General features: G+C 35.2%; 1 protein-coding gene across 10 annotated transcripts in view; it reads right to left on the reverse strand.

The window, feature by feature from the left end:
- The window catches only part of LOC105479431 (myosin VI), a 162,227-nt gene that overhangs the window by 45,255 nt on the left and 91,415 nt on the right, over positions 1–25,557 (reverse strand). For all 10 annotated transcript variants that reach the window (XM_071096822.1, XM_071096824.1, XM_011737381.2 and 7 more), the window contains 9 exons: positions 24,199–24,296; positions 23,505–23,669; positions 19,842–19,922; positions 16,295–16,475; positions 9,237–9,381; positions 7,275–7,432; positions 5,513–5,604; positions 3,387–3,459; positions 1,757–1,884 (listed from right to left, as the gene is read on the reverse strand). In XM_071096822.1, the coding sequence (XP_070952923.1) occupies positions 1,757–1,884; positions 3,387–3,459; positions 5,513–5,604; positions 7,275–7,432; positions 9,237–9,381; positions 16,295–16,475; positions 19,842–19,922; positions 23,505–23,669; positions 24,199–24,296 (1,121 nt within the window). The remainder of the gene's footprint in view (positions 1–1,756; positions 1,885–3,386; positions 3,460–5,512; positions 5,605–7,274; positions 7,433–9,236; positions 9,382–16,294; positions 16,476–19,841; positions 19,923–23,504; positions 23,670–24,198; positions 24,297–25,557) is intronic.

Here is a 25,557-nt window from a genome sequence, read left to right on the forward strand (position 1 = left end):
ATTGGATACGTATCTTCAATTTTAGCAAAAGTTTTGTTGAGGATACATATTGTTTTATTTCTATCTCCACTGAAGTAACAGAAATAGGTTCCACATTACAAGAAATATTTAGGGATACAGAAGAATTGCAAGTCAATGGGGCAGGTGGTTGTGAGATTTTAGACTCTAGTGAAGGTTAACACAATTATATCAGCTTTTCAGGTAAATTCATTTAACCTATTTACCACTGATTTTGTTAATAATGAATGGAAACAAAACTACCTGTTACCATTCACTTAAGTTTCTGGATTCATCAAAGCAATAATCATTATACTATGTTACAATCTCAAAATAATATACAGTTTGTTTGGGAGGCAATTTTGCCTATTAGTTTCCTAATTCCACTAAGCAACTCTAAACAGTTTTTCTTTCTCACTCTCCTGTTTGTTGTTGTTGTTAATGATGTTATCTATGAGATGACGCAGCACCTATCTTTGTGGTTGAAACTGACATCCATTTGTGTGGCTAGCACATTGTCTGTACTAGCCAAGCTCTTGTGGGTACAAGGATGGAGTTGTGCTTTTATTACCTCAGGTGATGATGACTGAATGAAAAGACAGGCTCAGAAGAGGTGAACACAGGAAACATCTCAATAGCCACACAGTCCACCCCCATGGAGAATGGCTCTACTTTTCATTGCCACAAAGACTCAAGCACAGCTCTAGGACCTAACAGCCGTTCAGAAACCAAGTGTTCTGGGCCAGGCAAAGTGGCTCATGCCTGTAATCCCAGCACTTTGGGAGGTCAAGGTAGGGGGTTCATAAGGTCAAGAGATTGAGATTATCCTGGCCAACATGGTGAAACCCCTGTCTCTACTAAAAATACAAAAATTAGCTGGGCGTGGTGGTGCATGCCTGTAATCCCAGCTATTCAGGAGGCTGAGGTAGGACAATCACTTGACCCCAAGAGGCAAAGGTTGCAGTGAGCCAAGATCGCACCATTGCATTCCAGACTGGGTGACGAGAGCGAAACCGTCTCAAAAAAAAAAGAAAAAAAAAAAAAAAAGAAACCAGGTCTTCTGGCCCTTTTAGAGTGCACCTCTCATTTATTTCTACTGCTGTCTGTGTCTGCTCTTCTCTTTACCTAATCTTTCTATTGCTTCAGATTCAATTTCCCTCTCTGAGTATATTTTCCACTCAAAACTCCTTAGGAAAGAGGGTCAAGATGATTGGCTGATCATTATCTAATATGTATTGCCTGCACCAGTCAAGAGTTCTAAGCCACAACCTCAACTGCTGGTCTTACAAATGAGCAGACAGATGGCTGCTTGTGACTCCTGGAATGTGATATCCACTTAGCTCAGAAGGGAGACCATGAAGACAGCAGGTAATCCTCACTGTACTTTTAATTTTTTGACACAGGATCTTGCTCTTTTGCCCAGGCTGGAGTGCAGTGGCATGCTAACAACTTACTGTAGCCTCGACTTCCAGGCTCAAGCTATCCTCCCACCTCAGCCTCCCTAGTAGCTCAGACTACAGGCACATTGTACATATTAGACAGATGAAATGTACTTTTCATCAGAGAAAAAGTCCCTTGATTACATAAAAATCATATATAAATACCCATCTAAGGAAGATACTGTGCTGGATATAATATAGTTGCTCTACACATGCCATAATTTTTACTCTAATTATTTAATAATATCTAATAGCTAATGCACCCTTTTAATAATGTCTCATCCCACCATAGAGTCTCAGTTTCAGAATGGCAAACTCACAGTGAGTCGAAAATGATCCTTGTGCTTTTGGTGAACTGCAGATGTAAAGTGTTGATCACTTGGCTGGGGAAGGCGATTTTCCTCATCCAAAATATCCAGTATTCCCACTAATTTGGCTTCAATTAAATCTATTTCAAAAAATGAAACACTCACAATAGTGTAAAAACATAACATTTTAAAGATATGTGAACAATTCACTGATCACAGATTTCAAGGACTGATCAGAAACAAGATAGCATGTGATTCTATACGTGTTCTCTCAAAAGTTACAGAGAGCTGATGGATTTTTATTTCAAATCTGGCCATTTATAAAAAAGTAACAGTATATAATTATATAGGTTTTAGAAAAACTATTACATAAAGACAGCAAAAGACTATAACAACCATTCCATTTGTAAACCAGGAGAAGAGGCTAAGGAATTTGAAATTCCTCCTTTTCCAAATGATAGCTATATTCAAAGTAAAGTGAAACTATAGAAACTTCTGCATGCATAGCTTTTTAATAATACTTTTAGAAACTGATGTAAATGCTTTCAAACAAAATCTGTAACAACACATTTTTACACTGTTTCCATTCGTTTGAATTTCCTTCCTGTCCAAACTAACTATAAAATGTAAACTGCTTGAATACAGTATGTAACAATTATTGAGTGGAACAAAGCGGTAAGACATAGGAAGAGAAAATTCTAACTACATTAGTGAGAAAATGATGCTTCTTGGGTAACTAGTGGTAGTGCAGGAGGGGCATGCTGAACTAAGCTACGAATGCGAGTATTTTGATAGATGTAGTAGCAGGTGAAAGTGGGCCAAAAGACAAACTGAAGGGAAAGAGTTCCAGCCATATCAAACCACACAGTCAAAGACACAGAGGTTAGAAAGGGTCAGTGTGTTAAGGAAACGTGGAGTGGACCAGATGAAATGTGAAAATGCTTTGAAAATTTATACTGATGTAAAGTAATATTATTATTATACTATTTTTTTTTTCAAATCTAGCCCATCAGTTACTAACAGGATTGTCAAATTGTGTTTTAAAAACAAGGCTTGCCCAACGGTCTATTTTAGAGATGGGGTGGGGAAGAAACGAAAGACTGAAAACCGGCTGTGGGGCTACAGGGAAAGGTTTCTTTACCACTAAAATGAAAGCAGAGCCTCTATTCTCCTGCTGCACAGTGTTATCTGGCTGTGACACATGAAGTCAACTCACAACCAGTTAGAGGGTGCTGTCAATGCACAGAGTACAGCAGAACCAAGAGAATCACAGAAAAGCAGGGCAGACCCTGACAAACTTGCCTGGAGCCTGGCCTAACTATGGACTTCCTCAGGTGAATAAATCTCTTTGCTGACTAGGCAATTAAGTTTCCCCCTTAACCAATTCACATGCTAACTATTTAAGTAGGAAAACATCCTTCAAAATAAATAGAAGAGATTATAGAAAACTTCCAACAAAGATAACTTTGATGTCTTGGTAGGAAAAAATAACTTCCAAGCAGTAATAGAGAAGTAACCTTCTCTCAAACACCAGTTTCAAGTCATATAACAAGTCATGTCAATTACAAAGCACAGAAAAAGTACTGAACCCATTCACTTTATCTTCCCATATTTTTCAAAGATGGAGTTAAAAAACACATACCTATACAGTCCTGATTATCCACATAATGTACTTCATTAACACCTAAACCTTCTTTTTGATAGAGTTCTTGTTCCTAAAAATGCAATAATCATAATCATAGATATGGAAATACAGAGCAATAGTAAATTTTGTGCTGTTTCTGAACATAACATTTACTAATTAGAATGCAAAGGTTTATACAAACTGGTATAGCCTTAAATGTTTTCCAAAAACATACCAGATTTTGAACATTTGCAGACAGGCACTAAAGGCAAGGAAATAGCAATTAACTGCAAATGGACTCTAATATCAATACAGTGATATATACGAGGCATACATCACTTGGGGAAAATAAGCGTAATTTGGAAGAACAATATATGGTCAAATTTGAGTCCTCAACCATGTCTTGTGTCTTCTTAAAATTTTTAAAGGGATTTTATCATAGATGGGTAAACTATGCAATGAATTTAAGTAAATATGTTTTAACGTTGTTTCCTGAATGTTTAAATATTTCCTCCCATGAGAGATACTAGAAAAGGTTTCCAACATTCTAGAAGGCACTGTCCACTTTAACACATCTCAATTTGAAATTCACATTTATTTTAAAGGATATTAAAAAGGTGAACATAAATCAAAATACAGTCTCCTTTTTATAATGTTTCTAGATAAAGTTTTTCGGTAGGTTGGTGTAGAAGGGAAGGATTAGCTTATGTTAAATTAGAGGCATGAAGGTAAAACCTCACATAGTAATAGAACTAATGTGACTGGATAAACATTTTCAGAGAAATTACCTTACTGGTAAATACTTGTTTTACCTGTTTGTTTATGCCAGAATTTATTTAACTATAGAATGTAAGTAAAATGTACAAAAGCTAGAATGTGCTGGGAAGCCCGTAAAAACATAAACATAATAAAAATGTGGGAAAGATAGAAAGGATGGGAATAGGAAATAAAATACTGCACATTCCAGCCCAGATACAGTAGAAGCAGCTGACAGTCCACAAGGTGACGTGACAAGGAAAGTACTGCCCAGAGGCACTCCAGGACAATCGACGCATCAAATCTGCTGACTTGGTGGCTTTGCTGCCAGACAGAGAAAGGTAAGCAGGCAGCAGAGTAGGCAGAAGCAGAGAGACCTGAAGAAGGGGAGGTACAGTAGGGCATGGTGACTCACGCCTTTAATCCCAACACTTTGAGAGGCTGAGGCAGGCAGATCACCTGAGGTCAGGAGTTCAAGGCCAGCCTGGCCAACATGGTGAAACACCATCTCTACTAAAAATATAAAAATTAGCTGGCCATGGTGGCACGTGCCTGTAGTCCCAGCTACTCAGGAGACTGAGGGAGGAGAATCACCTGAACCCAAGAGGCAGAGGTTGCAGTGAGCCCAGATCGCACCACTGCACTTCAGCCTGGGCAAGACTTCATCTAAAAAACAAACAAACAAACAAACAAAAAACAGAATGAGAGATGCCAAAGGCAGGGATGAGGGTAGAAAGTTGTTTGGTGTGGTAGAAGTAGAGACAACAGACCAGGCGCGGTGGCTCACACCTGTAAAGCCCAGCATTTGGGAGGCTGAGGCAGGCGGATTACTTGAGGCCAGGAGTTCGAGACTAGCCTGGCCAAAATTGTGAAACCCCGTCTCTACTAAAAATACAAAAATCTGTTGGGTGTGGTAGCCCGCGCCTGTGGTCCCAGCTACTGGAGAGGCTGAGGCAGGAGAATCGCTTGAACCCGGGAGACGGAGGCTGCAGTGAGCCAAGATCACACCACTGCACTCCAGCCTGAGCAACAGAGCGAGACTGTTTCAAAATAAAAATAAAAATAAATTTAAAAATAAATTTTAAAAAAAAGGAGAGACAACAAAATCATAAAAAGAAACAGAGCTTCAAGTCTATTAAAAGTCACTAATAAAAATAGATGTTCACTTCTGAGGAAGCCCCCATTAAGAGTTTTTATCAGGTCCCTAAACTTCAGCTGAACCATTAACACTTTTGATGTGCTTGAGCCCCGGGGCCTCTGCCGGGCTTCAGTCACCTTCCATTATACAACATCCATCCCCACCAATCAGGGTAACTGCAGCATATCTCTTCCTTGAAATTTAAAACAGCTTTATGCAGATCTTAAATTTAAGTTATAAGGGCAATTACCTCCTTCAGAATCCTTTCATTAAAAAATTGTTGAAGTTTTTCATTGCAATAGTTGATGCAAAATTGTTCATAACTGTTATGCTCAAAGTACTCTGAAAATATAAAACCAGAACCAAGAGTCATTATGAGATCAACTTCATATAAATTTATCATAGAAAAAAATGTAATTGTAATAATGGCCTAATTTAAAATTAGGTTAAAAAAATATATATACACATGTATATATATATATATTTGTTCTATACTTCTCAAATGTTCTCATTTCAAGACAAAACTTTATAGGCATTAAAAGTATTAAAAATACCCTGCTTCGGTTGACAAGGTGTTTCTCAAATGAGATAAATGCTGTATACTAAAAGATATAAAATGTAAGTCACTTGTAACTATTTATTTATTTATTTTTGAGACAGATTCCCTGTCACACAGGCTGGAGGGCAGTGGTACAATCTTGGCTCACTGCAACCTCCACCTCCCGGGTTCAAGTGATTCTCTTGCCTCAGCCTCCCGAGTAGCTGGAATTACAGACATGCGCCACCACACCCAGCTAATTTTTGTATTTTTAGTAGAGACAGGGTTTCACCATGTTACACAGGCTGGTCTTGAACTCCTGACCTCAAGTGATCTGCCGGCCTCAGCCTCCCAAAGTGCTGGGATTACAGGCATGAGCCACTGCACCTGGTCAACAATTCTTTAAAGCACAGATATTAAAGCAATCTGAATTAAGCACAAAAATGACTTAAAATACAAGTGCTTTTGAAGATTTTTTTCTGCATAATCTATAAAATTACTTATCAAAAATGCTGTGGATACGAATTCATTTCTAAAATTAAGAGATTATATTACATGATGTCTAAGATACATTAGGCTTTACAATTTTATAATCCTTTGTGTATTATGCTAAAACTGTTGTAAAAAAGGAAAAAATTAATAATAATAATAATAATTAATAATTCTCTACCTTTGAACCAAAGGTATTTCAAAGGTAGAGAATTATAAAGTTTAAAATACATATTGCATCAAAAGCAACACTCCCTCCCTCCCCAAATGTAAACACTCATACATTTCTTCGGCAAAAACCACAAAGAAGACACTACTCCTTCACAGCCAGAAACAATGCCCACATCGATAAAGCCCAATACAAAACCCATTAGATTTACACTTCAAGATTTTTATATTTTTGTCATTCAGAGCAAAGCAGCATTTATATGCTGGTGACTCATTTCATTTCTGGTTGAACAGCTCTACAGCTATTTAATTACTTATCTTGATATCTTGTTCATTTGATGGAAAATATAGCTACTTGCTGACAGCAACAGCAATGAATTTCTAAACATACTAATGAGGTTGTCCTGTAAGTTAGGTCAACCTATCCCCAGCTCTACAAATTAGTCAATGGTTTTAGCAACTCTATTTATCTTTTTTGTTATTTAATTAAAGTATTATCTTTATTAGTAGCACACAAGGATTTACCTTTATTCAGCTGTATTCCTTTTAGAGTACAGAGATATCCTTAACTATAGCAGTTTCAATCAATGTTTTAATCTTAGCATTAGTATCATCAAAACTAATCCCCACGAGTCTTTCCTCTTCTCTTTAAAGTATCAGCTCCCTACCTAGGTCATATTACGAAATGTGAGTGTGGACATATAATTACACATACATCAAGTAAAATGAGTTACAAAGGAGAAAAGATTTAACAACAAATTCTAATGTGTGAAAAAATACGAAACGAATATATATTCACAAAAGAAACTCTACTTACCAAAACCAGCAATATCTAGGACTCCAATAAAATAAGATGATGTTTCAAAAGGAAAACACTGATTTACTCTGTTTACCACATGATCAAAAAGATGGCTATACACCGTCTTTGCCAGGGCATCACGAGCGTTGTTTGCTTGCTCCACTTTCAGAGGTACCCTATAAAAGAAAACTATACTAGTAAAAATTATTTATGAGTGTATACTGTGAAAATGATACCACAGTCAGAGTGCACCTAAACATACCCACAGGGAGAACAAAATAAATACCAAAGGTCGTGTGAGAATAGGACAAAATGGGGCTAAGTAGAAAACTGCTACAAGAGAACTAATGGAATTACCTAAAATTAGATCAAAAGTCTATTATCGGGTTAAAAAAAAAGTTAGGCTTAAAAAATCATTTTGACCTTAATTTACATCCTGAATTATTCATCCAAAATTATTCACAGGAATAATCTTTTTGAATAATAATTTTGACTTTCCTTAAAAGCAAAGGAAATAGTGTTTAATTCAGGATAACTTTAAAGTTTGGTAACTTCTTTACACTGTTTAGGATAAAATGTTTACATCTTAAAATTTGAACTGTCCCATTCTACTATTTAATATAACTAACTATACGGTTTAACAGTATTAAATGTTGCAAGTACAGACACACAGCCATTGTCCTCAAGAAAACGATAGTCTGATGAAGAGACACTGCACAGAAGAGAATTTCCAAACACCATGCTAAATACTATCACAAAGATAAGCATGGGGTACCAAGAGAGCACCAAAAAAAAAAAAAAGTCAAATTTGGAAGTAGAACTGTAAGTCATTCAGATCAACCTGACACTTGATACTTGAGCCTCTCTAAACAGTGATTTCTCACTTACGTTTTCTGCAATGGAACCCTTTCTTGAAGTGAGTTTCATGTGGACACGCTATATATAGAATACATAAAAAGAGCTGCTTTGGATTCTGGAATGGCATTGATTGAAAAGAAGAAACAACAACAAAAAACTGCTTTGGAACAAGGAGAAAATGGGAAAACGGAGGAAGCAACGCCTGAGAACCACCCACCCGCACATGTATGGGCTTTCCCTTGGGCCGCAGAGATATCTCTAAGGAACCAAGTAACTGTAGGCTGTAGGGTGCTGCTCTACAAACTTCTTCCAGAGTTTTTCTTTTCAAGAAGAACAATTTTGAATTTGCTTAGCAAAGAATCAGGCTAAGCATACCTTGCTTAAATTTTCAAAAGAGTAAGAGGTAGCCAATTTTCTGAGAGACTAAAAGCTTTTACAAAAAATTTTTCCTGTTTAAATTTGTTGCAAATTTTTCTGAAATATGTCACTAGAGCTCACTGCCTGTCTTATTTAGTAAGAGATAAAGGGTCTTTTTCCCTTCACAAATGAAGATCCTGCAGTGCCTCAGAATGACAAGGCTGAATGTCAATGTTATTCTACATTACCAAAACCAAAAATATATAAAATACAGGACACGGAGACAAAAGTATACAAACATCCAGGTACAATCTAGAAGTTCTTGCTTACTGATTTTAAAAATCTTGGTTAAGCCCTTATTTTTTGTCATTTGTAATTTCTCCCAAATAAAGAATCCTAAACATAAGGAAAGTGTCATTTGCTAAGTATTTTGTTAAAGTGAAATCTGCTTAATACAAGTTTTAATAAACATTATTAGTAAAATGATCTGTTGCCTAAAACTGTCACATATTGATTTATATCATCAGCTCGTATTTTCATAGTTGTAGAAAAGTAAATCTCTCTTACCTTATAAATTCCAAATATCAACAAGGAACAACTTTAAGAGCTATGTTAAACTCCATTTATTTATTTGATGGATCACCACACTGAGATGCACAGAATTTTGATCTATCAAGCTCAGGTTTTAAATGTAATGTAACTTATGTTTTTCCTTGACAAACCGCAAGGCAAAATTTTTGCTGCGCAATTAGTTAAGGAACTTACTTTATAACTGTTCCTTTGGTGCCCCCTGCTGTTGTTAGCATGACTCTTGTGGTCAAACTTACTCGAAGATCATCTTGGTCCAAACCCAGTAATTCAGCACAACATTCCAAAGACTGAGCAGATTTATTCTTCAGATTACAACCACCTAATGGAAATATATTTTAATTGAAATTAATAAGTGTTATATATAAACCAGATTTTCAAGACCCATTTCTTACAATTATACTTCACTTACAAAAAACCATATAATGGGCAAGGCTTATCTGTAACTCTTAAATCCACCTCACTTTTTCACCATCCTTGTCAAACACTCATACTGCTAAGATCAACAGACGACCTTCCCTTGGGGAAGTCCATGGTATAATCCTTTAAGCACATCAATATTAAACTGCCACTGTTTCATTTTTTATGACCCTATAAGCAAACTATACTAATGATAGATTATAATCCTTTTTAATATATTAACTCTTTAGAGAAATATAGTATCTCATCATTAAAATTCATATGACTCCAATAAATTTCAAGGAGCAATTTTAGTGCAAACGCTGTAAGGCACGTGGATAGATCAATTTGGACGTATATATCTGTCTATGGATGTGTTTATGCATATGTAATAAGCATGTACTCATATTGCTTTGAAGTGGGTTGAAGGGAGTGAAGAGACAATTACTATTACCTGTACAGGTAGAGTATCCCTTATCTGAAATGCTTGGGACCAAAAATGTTTCAGATTTTAGATTTTTTCCAATTCTGGAATATCTGCATGATGAGCTCAATTCTAAACACAAAATTCATTTATGTTTCATATACACATTAATATACATGTATACCACTGTCCAGTTTCTCCAACAGCTTGACTTTCTGTGCTAGAGATCAATACATACAAACGCTTCCTCTTTTCCTTATTAATGTTACCCTTAGGGGTATCTGCAAGTCTTTTTGACATTTTCAGTATCTTTACACTGCAGAGCAGAAAATAGCAAAAAAAAAAAAAAAGGGGGGGGGGGGCAATGCAGTTAGGTCTTGACCCATGTGGGCATTTTGAGAAATCTGCCATTGGCACATCCAGCCTGCACATGTGCCATTTTATTTTTTGTGTGCTTGTGCAGGGGCATGTGAGGAAAGGATATATTGCAGCAGAAGGCAGCCAGGCAGGTCATTTTTGCCTTAGTACATCATATCTATAGATTTCTATTTATAAGGGCTGTTTTAAAAAATACTATAAAGAAAGACAGTGCTTTAGTCTCAGGGCTGATCAGGCTCTACAACTACTAGCTATGTGACCTTGAATAAGTTACTTATTCTCTTTGTGCTCAGTTTCCTCATCCATAAAACTGGGATAATTACTTTACCTACCTTATATGGTTGTTATTTAGATTAATAAGGTTATGTACGTGAAGTGCTTGGAATAGTGTCTGGTACACAGAAAGTACTAGATAAAGATTAACTATTCTGTGTATTTATTTATTTGCATTATAATAAAAGTAACATTTTCCAAATATTTTCAGATTAATATTAATAAATGATATATTCTAAGACTACCTAACTTAAAAACTACAAAGAATGTGTGAAAATCATGAGAATTTTATGACAAATTCATAAGTTACTTAACATACCAATCTCAGAATATGTATGAGAAAAAAATGTGAAAAATGAGACCTTATAAGAAGATGTTGTTGGGACAATTCATTGAGGAAAGAACAGCTTCTTTAATAAAGGTACTGGAACAATTGGATGTCCACATGCAAAAGAATGAAGCTGGACCCCTTCCTCACACCATACACAAAATTAACTCAAAATGGAATCAAAGACTTAAATATAAGAGTTAAAGCTATTCAACTGTTACAAAAAAACATAGGTATGAATCTTCATTTCTTTGCTATAATACCAAAATCACAAGCAATAAAAGAAAAAACAGATAAATTAGGCTTCATTGAAATAAAAATTTGAGTTTCAAAGAACACTACCAAATGAGTAAAGATAACAAACAGAATGGGAGAAAAGATTTGCAAATTATATATCTGATAAAGGACTTGTACCTAGAATATATTTTTAAAACTCTTACAACTTGGTAATAAAAAGACAACCCAATTAATAAATGGGCAAAGAAACTCAACAGGCACTTCTCCAAAAAAGATATACAAATGGTCAGTAAGCACACAGAAAGATGCTCAGCATTTTGAGCCATCAGGAAAATGCAAATAAAAACCACAAAGAGATAACACTTCACACCCACTATGATTGCTATAAGCATACACATAGTACTGGTGAGGATATGGAGAAAATGAAACCCTCATACACTTTTGAGGGGAATAGCTCTGTAAAGTGGAAAAGCTACTTTGAAAAAGTCTGACAGTTCCTCAAAAGGTCGGAGTTTACCATGATGTGATTCAGCAATTCCACTCCAAGGTATTTACTCAAGGGAAATGAAAACACATCCCAACACAAATTTGTCCACAAATGTTCTCGGCAGCATTTTTCATAATAGCCAAAAAACGGAAACAACCCGAATGTCTAGAAACTGACAAATGGATAAACAAAACGTAGTATATCCATACAATGAAATATTATTCAGCAATAAAAATAAAATGAAGTACTGCTAAATGCTATAACATGGATTAACCTTGAAAACACTATGCTAAGTGAAAGAAGCCAATCACAAAAGACCACATGTTATATAATTCCATTGATATGAAATGTCCAGAATAAATTTATAGACAGGAAGTAGATTAGTGGCTGAGAGAAGCGGGCAGTGAGGAGTGACTGTTAATGGGTATGGGGTTTCTTTGTGGGGTGATGAAATGTTCTAAATCTATGGTGGTGGTTGCGCAACTCTGAAAATACTAAAAACCACTGAAATGTACACTTCAATTGAGTGAACTGTATGGTATATTAATTAGATCTCAATAAAGCTCCTACCAAAAAAGAAAAAGAAAAAAGAGAGATACTTTGAGAATATTTTGAATGTTTCATTCTATGAAAATGTGCTTATTACCCATGTGTAGGTTCTATACATATACATATTGCCTAAAATTATATAGCTCTCAAAAAACCAACCATCAAATAATTCATTTAAATATTTCTTTTTTACTATATTGCAAAGTTTCTTACATAACTCCAAAAATTATGTAAGACTAAGAAAAAAAAAACCAGGATTTTTAATAAGTCTTAAAAGGCAAAATACTATCATGCAAAGTTTTCATATCATTTGTTTCCAAAAAAGAGCTTCTTCAAACATTTTAAAAGTTTGTTGTTATAATAACATTTTGTTATGTGGAATTTTAAAAACACAGGCAGTCCCAATAAGTGTTTTCTGCATTTTCATCATGCAAAAACTTCTTTATGACAGTTAAAAGTCCTGTAAGTGCTTATTGGAGAATAATCTTTCCAGTAGAATAATTATAAAAATACCAAATTTTTTTGGAGAGAGGATCTCACTCTCCCAGGCTGGAGTGCAGTGGTGCAATCATGGCTCACTGCAGCCTCGACCTCCTGGGCTCAATCATTCCACCTCAGCCTTCCAAGTAGCTGGGACTACAGGCATGCACCACCATGCCACCTAATTTATTTTGTGCGTGCGTGTGTGTGTGTGTCTGTGTGTGTGTGTGTTTTGGGGTTTTTTTGTTTTTGTTTTTTTGTTTTTTGTTTTGTTTTGTTTTATGGGGTCTCACTATGTCACCCAGACTGGTCTTAAAATTTCTGAGCTCAAGTAATTCTTCTGCCTCAGCCTCCCAAAATGCTGGGATAACAGGCATGAACCACCATGCCCTGCCAAAACTAAGTCTTTTTCAAATTGCTAAGACATGCCAAATTAAGCTCCCTAGGGAAAAAAGAAATCACTTCTAATTAGAAAGAAACCATTTGGACCTATAGGAAGAGTCACAGGAAGGATGAAGACAAATATAAAATCTTAGCTTTTAAAATAATTAATCATGTATTAATCTTATTAATTCCCTGCCTCTTTTCAATCTTCCTTGATTTCTGTTCACTTTCCCTTCAACAGAAGGAAGTTAGAGAAGAAAAATAAGAGATAATGCAAAGAGCATTACCTTTTGGGCATTTCCTACTCTTCAACTAACTTGATCATGCAACACTTACAATACTCTATACAACTGCATCTTCTACCACAGGGTAATAATAAGAGGTGTGAAGATGCCATTTATCACTTCTAATAACATTTCTAAAGTGTGTATTAATTATTGTAAAGATTTTTTTTGTGTGTTAGAATCTCCCACATGTGCTCCTTTGGTATAACAATGCTAGAGAGCAAATGAAATGTATGCTAACATTCATTATATTTTCAAAACAAATCTTCCAATCATCCAAAAAACAATTAAAAATTTTGATGCACATTAAGAACATACCTAATTTTACTTGAATTTTTTTTCATTTTCAATTGGGAGCAATCTGTATTTTAATTGTACTTACTCATTTAAAGCACTTATAATGATTACTATGCGCCAGACACAAGTATTCAAATCATTTTACAAATATTTAACTCAGGTATTCCTCTTTATAGCATGAGGTAGGGACTATTATCTTCAGTTTACAGTGAGGAAACTGAGACATGAAAAGGCTAAGTTCCCTGCCTAAGGTCACACAGATAGTGGTAAAGCATCTGGATCAGGAGCACATGCTCCCATCCACTATGCTATGTTGCATCTCACATTATTGATTTCACAGCATTACGGAACATTAAATCAGAAAATCATTAAGACATCTATTTTAGTCTGTTCATTCATAGATCACAAATTTCAGTGGCCTGGGAGAAAGAAGGGACAATTATCACAAGCCTCTGAGTTAGTCAGACATGAGCAGAACCAGCTCTCACATCTACAACTTCATCAATAACCACATGCATCACTTCAACACAGGTTCCACTTTTGTAAAACGGAGATGATATCCCCTACCTCATTATATTTATGATACACAGATTACAATTATGTTTATGATGACATACAGAGTAAGAAGGGACCTGCATATAACACTTTTTTTAATCTTCTTTTTTTTCCTGTCTTCTTGTGCTCTTTCCCTGTATGCACACTATTGCTAGTGAGAGGAGGCGCCAGCTGGGCTTCCTGGGTGGAGTCGGGGCTCAGAAAGCTGTGAAACTCACTCATTTCCTGCATCAGGACTTACTTTGGTCCTGGATGAATAATATTAAAGATATGTGCTTAAAATATTCCTAACACCAGGATTTGTACATGTGTTTTCTTCCCCAAGAAAGCTATAAACAGCAAAAATTTTGCCGTAAGCTTCCCTATGTCCTCTCTCCTTCTCTCCCTTTCGCCTCCCCTGAAACTAAAAGAAATATTAAATGCCCATTTTTCTGTGACCAGCCGGCCTTATCTATGCTCCTAATTCCAATTCCTTGTAAACACACTTTGTAAAGTCCCATAAAATCCTGTCTCCTTTGCCATGCTGCGGCAAGGTCATAAAGTAAATAAAACCTAATTCTGGTTTTCCTCAAAATCTAAAACATATCACAAAATAATTTACTGCCTTTGTTTCTCGCTCTGGTAACATTTTCCCGCTGCACGTATTTCCCGCCTTAAAAAGTTTAAAAGGCAACTGCATAATTTAACTCTGGCTACCCACTCGGGACCCCTTCCACGCTGTGAAAGCTTTGTACTGTCACTCTGCTCAATAAAGTCTACAGCTTTTTTTTTCTCTTGGTCCCTGTCTCCATCACTCACCACGGGCAGCTGCCACACCAATTCTTTGGCGTGGCTAAGGCAAGAACCTTTAACGTTACACTAGCTACTGATTGTACTTTAAAAGTCCTTCTCATGGTTTATTCAATTTTGCAACTGAAGAAACCAAGGCTCAGAGAGCCTCTGGGATCTAACACCAAAGCCCATTATTGACTACTACATTAAATGGTGCTGTAGGTTTTCCTTAACTCATCCTTGGTATAAGATCCTACAATAATGTCTTAACATAGGGGTTGACAATCTTTTTCTCTAAAGGGCCAGACAGTAAATAGTTTAGGCTTTGCAGGACATACAGCCTCTGTTGCAACTACTCACCTCTGACACTAGCACAAAAGCTGGTATAGACCACACATAAATGAGTGGGTGTGGCATTGTTCCAATAAAATTTTACTTACAAAAAACAGGCAGTGGGCCAAATTTGGGCCATGGTTCATAGTTTGACATTCCCCGTATTCATAGATCAAATTTCCAATTATGTAAAGTCCTACTGTTTATGTACAGACTGAAACACTAGAGTTGAAAAGTTGCTTTTCTTTTCAATGTGCGTAATTAAAATTTTCATTTATCATTAATAAAGTACATGGGCTTTTATATATTAAATTGCCCTAATTAATTTATCCAATGATCCTGAACATTTTCAAAAATGCCTTAATAGCTGGCCAGGCATGGTGGCTCATGCTTGTAATCCCAGCACTTTGGGAGGCTGAGGTGGGCGGATCACGAGGTCAGGAGATTGAGACCATCCTGGCTAACCCAGTGAAACTCCATCTCTACTAAAAATACAAAAAACTAGCCGGGCATGGTGGCAGGCACCTGTAGTTCCAGCTACTTGGGAGGCTGAGGCAGGAGAATGGTGTGAACCCGGGAGGCAGAGCTTGCAGTGAGCCCAGATAGCGCCACTGCACTCCAGCCTGGGTGACAGAGTGAGACTCTGCCTCAAAAAAAAAAAAAAAAAAAATGCCTTAATAGATGATAGAGAATTAATCTCCTCACCTATTAGAAAAGTGCAATATAACTGGAAATTTTAAAAAGTGAATATAACTGGAAAATTTAACTAAAAATTACCCTATATTTATCAGGATAAAATAATCAGTTGTTTATCCTTCAAAAATGAGAAGTTTATTCCTAAGCAGTATCACTGATTTGTTCACTGACTTGTTGATCAGAATTACAGATAATGAAACAGTCTTCCTTTGGGAGATTCAACATGTAACCCAGTATATTTTAGATATTTCTTAAGCATTTTTTAAACAGCTGCACATAAACAGATTCAATTTTCATATTACAAATAAATAACAGAAATTCTATTTAATTTTTTTCCTCTTAAAAAAATAAAAAACAAACCTGAAGTGCTGCCAGCTTCCTCAAAATCAATATTTCCAAGGTGCAGGACACCAGCTACTACCCGGAAGAGATCAAGCTTTTCTTCATCATCCAAACCAATTTTTTTCATAGCTGTGCACATTCTAATAAAATCACCATGGTCATCTAATAGAGGATCTTTCATAGAACCTGCCTTAAGGTACTACAAAACAAGAAGACACCAATTAACTGATTGTTACATTATTTAAGTACTCTAAAACTACTACACCAGGTCAATTAATGCACTATATAACATGCAAAAATAAATTCTGTCAATGGGAAAATCTTCACTATTCTAACATTCAAAAACTAAATGACCAGGAAAGGTATACACAGGATCTCTCTGTTCTATTTCTCTATTTGCTACGTGTGAATCTACACTTACCAGCAAAAATTGCAATTAAAATAATGGAATTAGATGTTTTTTCAATTAAATTACAATTTTCACTCTAAAGTCTTATAATCCAAGGATATTAGAAAAAGATAAAAAATTCAGTGGAAAAGGAGGGAATATCAATACTTGTATCAACATTACATATTTTTAAAAAATTAGGTAATGATAAATATATTCATTTAATTATTCCACCATGTATACATGTATCAAACATTACACTGTACTCCAATGTACAGTATAAATATATACTATTCTTGTCAATGAAAAAAAAGAAAAACTAAGTTAAAAAGTGCAATAAAAAATTTAAATGTGACAATTAGTATGACACTTCTTTAGATTAACTGCCACCAACTGCACCAATATTAAGTAGTAGTAAATAGTGAGCAGGCTGATACAATTTTCATACCTTAGAATTCCTTTTTAAAGTTTTTTATATGCATATATATATATATATATGGTAAAGTATATTAGTAAGCACTATGCTTACTCTAATAATTTACACAATGACTTAAAACATTTCAGAAAAAATGAGAAGAAAATTTGTTTTCTCTCCTAAAAGAACTTGCATCTAATGTACTCATTTGTTAGACTCTATACCAACTCAGAAGAAAAAAAGAAGAAAGTCAGGTCTGCAGAAACTAGAAGGAGAAACATAAAAGTTACTGGACACGAAAAGATTGTACTAGAAATTTTCCAGAACTTGAGAATACATAATTTAACATTAAGTAACAGGATCACGATTAACTGGTCATTAAAGATGCCTCCCGGAGACGGATTTTTTTTCCTCCCAGTAAACAAATGATTCTCAGCTCAAGCTGAAATTGTCTTTCCACAAAATTATTTAAAATGTTCAATTATGAATGTTCAACATTTCTGGAAAATATCTAAGACAATAAAATTCAATTTATTCTTAAAAGAAGCAAAGGAAACAATCACATGCAGCCAAAACTGTTCAGCAGAAAACACACACCATGCAGAATTTTTAGTCTTGCAGTAGTAGAATTGCTTCATTTAAAAACTGTTTCTAATCAAAAGTTAATGAACATATTTGCTGTATGGCAGACTAAAAATACTGCATTTTTCTAAAAATTACACACAACCTAAAGACATTCAGATGGAACTGGGCAAAGGGTTTAATTAGTCAAAATGATCACCTCATCCTCCTGATAAAGAAGACATAAAAAGTAATTTAAACATATTAATCCATTATTTAACTATACATATAAACACACACTCACTCAATGCGAATAAGATTTCTGACAGAGTATACTGACTCTAGAATAAAAGGGTAATTTTCTTCTTTGGAGAGTACATGCTACTCTTTGGAGAGTAAACTTCAGTTTTCTTTTCTCTCTACTCCATTTTTTTCCATGGCAAATGATCAAATTTCTATCTTCCCCCGACCCTTCAGAACTGCTGCAATGTCCCACTAGGAAAGGTCTCCATTATCTTAGTGAAAAGAATATAACTACTATATTTTGATATCTCAGAAAAACATAGTCTTATCAAGACTAAGAAAGACACCATAATAAATATTAATGTTGCTTCTTAAAGTACCAACCATGGCTATAACAAAGTTTATAGTTTGTAATTCAGATTCTGTATCTATAATGATATATAAAATATCAAATTAAACAAAAATTAACTGTAGGGTTGTCTGCTTAGAATTTTAAATAAAGGAATATTTTATTTGCTTTCTATCCTTTTATATAAATATACTAAAAACATAAATCATCTCATCCATTTTAAGAGGAGTCAAAAATATCGGTCTTACAAATGTAGAAGCATTAAAAACTGACTATTATAAAAACTTGTTCGCTTACTCAATTTAAATTTTTAACAAAATTAATAAAAGTAACATTAACAAGTATCTATCATTAATCCTTAATATTTCATAATTTAAGTTCCTTGAGTACATGCAACTTAGTACCACTTACTAAACACTGCATATTAAAATTTAGAAGGGTTGTAAATTTCTAGATTAAGAAAATGTTTTATAAATAATTAATGGTATAATTATATCTAATTATTCTTAGAAATATAATTTACTGAAACCAATATATAAATTTTTCATATTACATAAATATGATGTTTTAAACAGAACTATAATAATATATAAGCTTTTTTTTTTTTGAGACAGAGTCTCATTCTGTTGCCCAGGCTGGAGTACAGTGGCGCGATCTCCACTTACTACAGCCTCCGTCTCCTGGGTTCAAGAGATTCTCCTGCCTCAGCCTCCCGAGTAGCTGGGATTACAGACACATGCCAACACACTTGGCTAATTCTTGTAATTTTTTAGTAGAGACAGGGTCTCATCATGTTGGCCAACCTGGTCTCGAACTCCTGAACTCAAATGATCCACCTGCCTCAGCCTCCCAAAGTGCTGGGATTACAGGCGCGAGCCACTCCACCTGACCAGGTTTTTTTTGTTTTTAATTCTGTTGCCCAGGCTGGAGTACAATGGCATGATCACGGCTCACTGCAGCTTCCACCTCCAGCGTTCAAGCCTCCACCTCCAGCCTCCCAAATAGCTAGAACTACAGGCATACATGACCTCACCCAGCGAATTTTTTTTTATTTTTTGTAAAGATGGGGTTTCACTATGTTTCCCAGGCTGGTCTCAAACTCCTGGCTTCAAATGATCCTCCCGCCTTGGCCTCCCAAAGTGCTGGGATTACAGGTGTGAGCCACCACACCCAGCCTATAACATTTCTTCCCAAGAATGCTTAATCTATTTACTGTCTACATCAAGGCTCACTTCAGTCGTGAAATAGACAATAAATTATAAAAGACATATTCTTAAGCTCAAGTGGTAACATACAAGTAAGTTTCAAAAATGCTACAAGAGACTGATTCTTACGCAATTTAATACCTTCATGCTTGAAAACAGAATGAGAGGAGAGCAGTGCAGTGATGCCCAACCAGAAAGAACAGAACCTGTTGCTTCACTAGATACCAACAAGAGGTATAAAGTATTACACTGTGAAAGAGACTTAGATGAATATTTAGTTTTTTAAAATATAAGCCTAAAAGTCAGAACTCCTACTTGGGCTCCAAAATAAAAATTATAACACATCTTTCAGTATGTTTTTTTTTTTTTACATTAAAGATTTTAAGAAAAATGGTCTACTATACCTCAGGACTTTTGCGGTTCTGTAAAATCTGTTTGTCCGTTTCTTTGTTAGCAAAGTATCTAGTGCAGCCTCGGTTTAAATACTATGAAAAAACAAATTAAATATAATTAACATATATGATCCACAGGGAAATAATACAGGAGAAAACACAACTTATAAAATAGTGCCAACCATGATGAATTTCTGAACACAACCTGAGTACTGTTTAATCTCACCATTAAAATCAATACTTCTATATTTTATAAACATTTTCTTCCTAATAATAAAACCAGGCATATTAAAAATCCTAATCTCTGAAAGGAGATTAAATAAAATGATTAAAATAAAGATCAATGACATAAAGGTTTTCTACTTTTAAAGGGCAACAATTTTATATCTTTTCAGTATCAAAAATCTAAATACAGTGCATAAAATCATGCAAATCAACTTCCTACTAAATATGTAGAACCTCAAGTAAGGACCCATACTGTAGTTTAATTTTTCAAGCAATATTTTAAATTCTGAAAAGTTAAGAAAGATAAATACTACCCTTGATTTTCTTAATTTTTTATTTTTAGAGTCAGTTTTTTAAAACATGCTTTTCACATTTATTGAAAACTAACAATGACTGTACATAAATTACAGTACTTGCTTTATGGATCAAATAATTTAAGGTTTTCTTATTTCAATGACTTTGCTTACCAAAGGCTTTCAAAAGCTAAATGCTTCCAAAATATAAAACAAGAGTAGTAGTTCAAAAAAAGAACATATATCGGTATCAACAAGAATCTACTGCTCACATTTATTGGTCTTGCAACTGAAGTCTTGCTTCATTTAAAAACTGTTTCTAATAAAAAGTGAATGGACATATTTGCTATATGGCAGACTAAAAATACTGCATTTTTTGGAAAATTACACACAGCCTAAAGACATTTAGATGGAATTGGGCAAATCTGATCAGGAAGGATGTACACAGAGAACAGGATGGACAAGTTTTTTAAACATCTCAGCTTGTAAACATCTCTTAAATCAGGTGACTATGATTTTATTGTACCATGGCATGAATTCCCAGATTAAATACACCACATCACACATACACCAAAAAAAAATTTATAATAAATTTGAATGATACGGGGATAAATTTAATATTTTAGACAATCAATGCATCTATTGTTCCTTCTCCATTATAATTAAATGCTAAAATACAGTAAAAACAAGACAACTATATACATTTTTTTTTCATTCTACCCTAGAATATTTGTGAATAAAAGAGAAAGGAGGACAATGTTGGTAAGCATTTTCAACGGACTGTTTCAAATAAGAGCTCTTTTACTTAGCAGAATAATAGCTTAAACACATAGAGCCAAAACAAATATGTTCTTTGCTACCAAGCATTTTGTCTCCTCACTCCAATTGTTTTGTCAAATACTTTGTTTCTGGACAGTGGGGCCTAATATTACAACCTTGGATAGAAATGTGTCCTTTTAGTTTTTCTGTAACTAGAACGCTACCCCTGCCATCTATTCTTATTCTATCCACCCTTTCTTCACATTCAAGGATCTATCCATGATTACAGCAAATGGCTCCATAAAACATGTGCAGAAATATTTGAAATGTCTAAATAATGCGAACATTTTTAAACCTTTTACTTTTTAAAGTATATGTGTGATTAATACAAGTGTTTTCAGACAGGTATACATCTACAATTCTTTACATACTAATTTTGATAGAGGAGTGACCAAAAACATTCAACAATTTTGGAAGTGTTCAACCTATTGCATGTCTCCCCTTTGTTTTTAAAACCTGATCTCTCAATTATAACCAGAGGGCTAAACTACAGAAAAACCTGATGAAATCACTAACACACTTTTAAGTCACTTTAAGGCAGAATTATTTGGGGGAAGTGGATATAGTAGTGTGTGTGTGCCGGCATACAAGAGGAATATTCAAGATGGCAGATGTATGCAACGCTGTTCCCCTACTTTCCCTCTTACCATCACAAGAACTCTCCTGTAAGAAAGGAAATCAGGCCTCCTGGTTCACACTGCAGAATCAGGAAACCCTCTGACCAGAAAAATTTCAATAGCTGCCCTTTCAGGATGCCTGCCATTGTACCAGGAAAGGCTGTATATTCTGAAACCCAAAAATACTATGTTCCCAAGCCTCCAAGCAGGAAGAAAAGCTAGATTAAGGCCAGAATAGTCACATCACTTTATTGTCAAATAAGTATTGACAAAACCGTATCATCATTATTACATTTTATGTAGTTCCTAGTAATTTATTCCTTTTTTAAAAACCATAGTAAAAAGAAATGCTTTCTTTACTTTCATGAAAATAATGTGGGCAACTAACTTCAAATTCCAATTAATTTGGAGAGTTCTAGAAAAGACTGGACATTTTAGAAGTATATAGATACATTTATAAAGCGTTTTAAGACAACAGACTTTTAAAATTTGCAAATACACATTAAAAGAAATTGAAGTAAAAGAAAAGCTGTCTGCAAACACACACACACACACACACACACACACACAACCACAGAGCAATAATTATGTGTGTTATGATTCTCAAATAGAGGGTTTCTGACCAAAAAAGACTATCAGAATCAGCTGGGGAACTCTATACAAATGACATTCCTTACTCACATTCCATTCCTTTGTATAAACAACATTCCCATACTCCATACAAGGACACTGTTTCCTAACCTGAGAATCTGAAAATTGTGTTAACCATCCCCAGTCACCGCTCCTAGAAACTCTACTCCCTTGGCTTGTAATGCTCAGGGATGGGGTGTGTGTGTATGTGTGTGTGTGTGTGTGTGTGTGCGCGCGCGTGTGTGCGCGTGCGCGCGTGTGTATGCGTGTGCATGTGTGTGCACTCTTCCCACCACATTCTAAGTTGCTCAGGAGCAGGGACTGGGTATTATTTATCTTTTTAATCCTGGCCCAATGCCTGGCACCCAATGGGTAAGCAATAAATATTTGTTGTTGAAGTGAATTAAGAAATACAATCATCTGTCCTTTATTAATATTAATTCAGTGTTCAAACATTTTTACAGATAAGTCAAAGGTAACTTTAAAGCTAGTATTACAGAGCTATTATAAATTTCTAATTGAGTTTAAATTGATAATAGGGTTTAACATCTATCCTTTTATCTATTCCATTATGTGCCTCCTCATATAGTAATATATTATAAACTCAGCAGTACACCTTAATAGAGATCTTCTCAGTACAGTGGTCATTCTAACATGTTATACTTGATCCAATGTAAGTTACATACACACAACAAGTAGATTTCAAAATCCACTAAAATAAGTTTTAGGCTTGATGGCAATTCTGTTTTCAAAAATCGTACAAAAATTTTTTTTTCTTTGGGACAGGGTCTCACTCTGTTGCCGAGGCTGGCGTGCAGTGGCACAATCATGGCTCACTGCAGTCTCAACCTCCTGGGCTCAGGTGATCCTCCCACCTCAGCCTCCGAGTAGCTGGAACTACAGGTGATTGCCACCATGCCAAGCTAATTTTTTGTTGTTTTTTTTTTGAGACAGGGTCTCGCTACATTGCCCAGGCTGCTCTCGAACTCCTGGGCTCAAGCGATCCATCTGCCTCAGCCTCCCAAAGTGTTGGGATTACAGGAATGAGCCACTGCACCCGGCTATATGAAATTTCTTTTCTTCTGACCTACCCGAAAATTATCTGGTGAGCTCAAATGAAGTTTTTCTCTAATATCTTCAGAAGCACCAGCACACAACCTATAAAAGATATGATAATTTCTTTCCTCTTTGCCTTGAACACAGATTCTAGATTTCTCTAGGAGATAATGTGAAACAAATCCTCCAACAACTGAGTTCTAAAAAACAAAACACAGAGAAAATATGTTTTTGCATTTAAAGTCTTAAAAGTATTATTTGCCAATGTTAAATTATTTACCTTTTCTAATACATATTTGTCTATCAAAGAAGTTATAATATTCATCAAATAAAGGGGAAAAAACAACTAAATGTAAGCATAGAGTATTTATAATGGTCATCCTTCATTTTAAACATCCTCATTTAAGTCTCTACCCAAATCCTGCTAAGTTTTGAGCCAATGAAGAATCACAATTGATCCTGTACTGTACTTCAACACAGGTGCTAGAATATCTTACATGACTAGCTATACAGTAATACTCAATGCTGAAGTCAAAATCAGTATCTGGGCTTTAAATTGTGAAAGGAGCTTTTAGATGGCTGTAGTGGACACGTATATTCCTGCAACCATCTAAAGTAACAATAAAACTTAAAGGGATTTACCATTAAGTGCAAGTACAGCACCAACTGACCCTTGCATTTTTATGAACACTCCCCAAAAATATCATTCCAAAGCTTACTCTCACTTACCTTTTCATTGAAATGTATTTCTACAAATTTCCCAAATCGACTGCTATTATTGTTGCGAACAGTCTTTGCATTTCCAAAGGCTTCTAGGAGTGGGTTAGCTATTAAGAAACAAAAAAAAAAAATCAATCAAAAAATTAGCATGATGGAACAAAACAAAATATGCATAGTATATCTCCATTTGTTAATGTATATGTCTAGAAAAAAATGTACTAAAAAATATTAACATGCATCAGGCGCAGTGGCTCACGCCTGTAATCCCAGCACTTTGGGAGGCCGAGGCAGGTGGATCACGAGGTCAGGAGTTCGAGACCAGCCTGGCCAAGAGGATGAAACCCCACCTCTACTAAAAAATACAAAAATTAGCCAGGAGTGGTGGCGCATGCCTGTAATCCCAGTTACTTGGAAGACTGAGGCAGGAAAATTGCTTGAACCTGGGAGGCGGAGGTTGTGGTGAGCCGAGGTCACACCATTATACTACAGCCTGGGTGACAAGAGCAAGACTCCATCTCAAAATAAATAAATAAATAAATAACATGAAGGAATTCACATGTAATGCCAAATTCCACAAATATTTATTGACTACCCACTATGCTCAGGCACTATTCAAGTCCAGGAGATGTGAAAATTTCTCAAAAATATAAAAAGAAAATGTAAATGTTATAGGACAAAATTTTTAAGCTACTATGTTACAAAATGTATAATTCGACTTTAAAATTTTTTCCCTAAGAATTTTACTGTTTTATCAAGTATATTAGGCCCACAAGAGTAATTTGATAAAACAGTAAACCTCTTGTGAGAAAATACAGACAAGGGTTGTATTACTTGACTTACTTTTCTAACACATCTAAAACATTTTACATATTAATAGTCTCCATATTTAACATTTTTACATGTATATCCAGTGAAATTTAACATATTAAGAGTTTACAGAATTACCTAAGAAAGATTCTCAGAATAAAAGGTTTTAAAATCCTAATGAACAAATATAACATTTTCACTGTTATTTTATAATCACCTATCCACATATCATGACTGGATAAGAGTTACTACAGTCTACTCTTATACTCACCTAAGTCTCAATCATACACATACCAAATTAGTGTTAATCTTACACACATATTCTCCTTCAACAAACTTAAAGTGCTTCATAATGTTTAGTGTTAAAACTTTTTTTATGAAGCATGTTCTTCCTATAATAAACATGAAGCCAGCCAGGCGCAGTGGCTCATGCCTATAATCCCAGCACTTTGGCAGGCCAAGGCAGGCAGATTTCGAGGTCAGGAGATCGACACCATCCTGGCTAACATGGTGAAAACCTCACCTCTACTAAAAATATAAAAAACTAGCCGGGTGAGGTGG

Source organism: Macaca nemestrina, chromosome 5, assembly GCF_043159975.1.
Source record: "Macaca nemestrina isolate mMacNem1 chromosome 5, mMacNem.hap1, whole genome shotgun sequence".
Lineage (NCBI taxonomy): Eukaryota > Metazoa > Chordata > Mammalia > Primates > Cercopithecidae > Macaca > Macaca nemestrina.